The 3,459-nt window shown below is 27.1% G+C and overlaps 1 protein-coding gene across 1 annotated transcript; it reads right to left on the bottom strand.

The window, feature by feature from the left end:
• Positions 1-1,510: 1,510 nt before the first annotated feature.
• On the bottom strand, positions 1,511-2,819 carry LOC111626685 (histone H1E-like). The gene has a single exon (XM_023370166.1). It carries the CDS (start codon positions 2,710-2,712, stop codon positions 2,164-2,166), a length of 549 nt encoding a protein of 182 aa, XP_023225934.1. The 5' UTR covers positions 2,713-2,819; the 3' UTR covers positions 1,511-2,163.
• Between the last annotated feature and the right edge of the window lie 640 nt (positions 2,820-3,459).

Here is a 3,459-nt window from a genome sequence, read left to right as displayed (position 1 = left end):
GATAATTAATAAAAAATTAATTTATAAAAGTGTAAAATAAAATAAATAGTTTTATGAGTTATTTATTAAAAGCTTGAATAATTTGTTTATAATTATCATTAATTTATTTCTAAAATTACTCTTATATCTTAAATGACATTAATGTTTATATATATATATATACATACACACACTCATACAAGTATATTATACAATATTTATTATATAATATATATATGATGTTAAATGTATAATGCTGTTATAAAGTTAATATTATATGTAATAAATATTTATTAATATGCATTGAAAATATATTTATCTTGATTTTATATATATTTAATTTAATTAATTACATAATTTATTTTAATAATTAAGTTATTGTTGTTTTATCTCTTGCAGAATGTCATAAATAATTATTAATAAAGTCTTTTTTAATTAATAATTTATTAATGTCTTAATAAATTAAACTGTTAATGATAACATATTTATTAAAACAGGAAATAAAAATAATAATTTTAAATTCCGTTTATTATTATAAATGCATATATTAAATTATAGGATTTATTTACCTTTTTATATTACTTTCTCGGTTGTTATATATAACACAGGGAAAGTATGGAGATCGGTCAAAAAATGACCCTCAAGAATTTTACATTTTGGACTTAGGACACATTCAAATGTCAAGAAATGCAGAAAAATTCAGGGGTTTTTCTGTATATATGGATATTAGTATGATATTTGTTCACCCTCTTTGAAGCTTAATAACTCCTGTGATTTTTGTCGAAAATTTCTGAAATTTTGCAAGAAGATTTGTTTATTAAGGGAATTAATGCCATTAAATTTTGGTGGTTAAAGGTCGAGAGGGTAGGGAGATAATGAGGGTCGTGTGTATCTCCAGTAAAGTTTTACTTGTTACTAGCATTTACAGTTTTTTTTTNATGTTTAAAGATGGCATTTGTAGATGTCAATGTAAAGTATTAGAGGAAACACATCTGTGCTAAAATGTACTAAGTCAACTCTAAAAGAACCTGTTTTACTACCGGATATAAGAATGTAACGATATAATCGACGGCCACGAGTAGCTCGAAGGCTGAATACAACTACAAATTACTGCAATTAAACAGTAATTGTTCCTCACCATCATTTATCGTTCATGGGTAAAATGACGCGACGCGTCGATTCGCGTTACACGTTAAATATATTACTAGCAATATTAATAAATTTCCCTTTCCTGAAATGTCTGTATTTAAAACGTCTGCGATTCTACTTTTAACAATAATAAATTGTAATTAATTATTGTTAAAAGTAGAAGCGCATGTTTTTATAGATTTGTAATTAATACCTCGCGCACTGCTGAATCGACTCGCGCCGCGACGCGCAGTATGAAATTAATTAAAAAAAAAAAAAAAATTTCGACTTCACTAAAGTCAATAATTTTATTAAATTATCTTGTTAATTTTACATATTTTTATATGCATATTTATTTACTAAATTTTTTATATAAAAAAAATTGAATTTAAACTATACACGAGACATTGCTTTTCGGAGCATTTTTACAGTTTACAAAAAAAAAGCCATTTGCTGAATTTTCTGTAAAATTATTATTGAATTTTATTTGACAGCATTTTTCCTAAAACGTCACACAATTGATTTACTCAAAAACTTTAATAATTATTTATAAAATCGTTTATTATCATTATTTTAATGACTAATAGATTTCGAGTACAAATTTCTATATTTTGACACGTGGTGGACCCTTATTTGTCACATTATTCTTAGAAAACATTCTCGACAACATTTTTTACTAATTTGAATACAAATCAATGAAGTTTTTTTTACATACAAAACATTTAAAATGCAAATTAAACATTAAATATGAATCACTAAACAGTAGATGTTACATTTAGATAAATTTTATATAGAAGTCTCTATATAAAATTTATCTAAAAGTTACTTTAGCTTCACTAAAGATATATTTACACGTTATCACATTTTACATATTAATATATTTACATGTATTTACATTATTTTCTACTGTTTGACAGTATAAACGCACAGAATTAAGTTTAAAAAACTTTTACGAGTTAAAACTTAAATAATGTTTTTTTTTTTTTTAATTATTAAAAATCATCACAATATAACTCACCATTATATTACACAAATGTGAGAAAATTTAAATAAATCTCACTTTTTGGATTTCTTCTTCTTGGATTCCTTACTCTTTTTGGATTTAGAAACGGGTTTCGCTTTCGGTTTCTTAGGAGTTTTGGCACTTTTGACTTTCTTCTCCACTTTTACTTTCGTTTTCTTAACAATTTTTTTCGGTTTGGCACCCCTTTTGCTAGCAGCCACAACGTTCTTACTCTTCTTCTTGGGTTCCTCCCGACTTTTTGGTTTATCTTGAGATATCAAGGATACGCTCAATTTAAAAGAACCGGTAGCTCCGTGACCTTTTGTCTGCATCAGGACACCATTAACTACTGCAGTTTTCAAATATTTCTTAATAAACGGTGCGAGTTTCTCGACGTCCACTTTAAAATTCGCTCCGACGTATTTTTTAATTGCTTGTAGAGAGGATCCATTACGCTCTTTCAGCTCCGTAATGGCTTCTATAACCATCTCCGATATCTTAGGATGATTCTGTGCATTTTTTGATTTTCTGGCTCTACCTTTACTTTTCTTTGGTGTCGGTGGTACAGAATTACCTGTAGTGGCGCCTTCCGTATCTGTCATTTTCTGTTGGAGCCGATGAGGATCGCACTGAAGGTAAGTAAGGTGTATAATGAAAGAGCCGCCACTATTTCTCCTCTACATATACATTCATAGCGGACGTTCGGGAGAGCTGGGACAAGCGCCTGCGAACTAGAGACGTATCTGTCTGGTTTGACTGGATGCTACATGCAAACTGTGTTTGTTATTGGATTTCTATAATATTTTTCTATTTCCTAACAAGAAATAATTAATTAGAAACTATTTAGTACGATTCTGGACATTGTAAAGTATAAGAAACTTCGACTGTTTATACCTTACACTTCGCTACTTCGTTAAAAATCGTTAAGAAACAATACTAAACAGTGATCGAGTGCATCGATGCGGCTAAACTTTCTTTTATAAATTCGAGTAAATTCGTAATAAAAGTATAAAAAAATTAATAATAAATCAATTCAAACTTATATTTTACGTAAATCATTCTTAAGTCGCATTTTATTATCGTCTTTTCAGAGAAATATTTCTGTTTTGGTGTTGCTTAGACACAAAGCGCGCTACCGGCGTTCGATATTATACATTCACTTTTGTTGTATTAATATATATTACTTTATAATTACGTCCATTCTAAAAAATTAAAAATAAATAATTAAAATGATTTTAATGCATAAATTAATTTATATAAATATTTAAAGAAAGTAAAACTTTAAACGACTTTTTAAAAATATTTATTTATTTATTTTTCGTTTATTTAAAATTGTAAAAAAAAAAAAA

This window comes from Centruroides sculpturatus, unplaced genomic scaffold (assembly GCF_000671375.1).
Source record: "Centruroides sculpturatus isolate CEXI.00-Female unplaced genomic scaffold, Cexi_2.0 scaffold451, whole genome shotgun sequence".
Lineage (NCBI taxonomy): Eukaryota > Metazoa > Arthropoda > Arachnida > Scorpiones > Buthidae > Centruroides > Centruroides sculpturatus.
The sequence above is the reverse complement of the archived record's forward strand: the minus strand, read 5'-3'. Positions and strand labels throughout refer to the sequence as shown.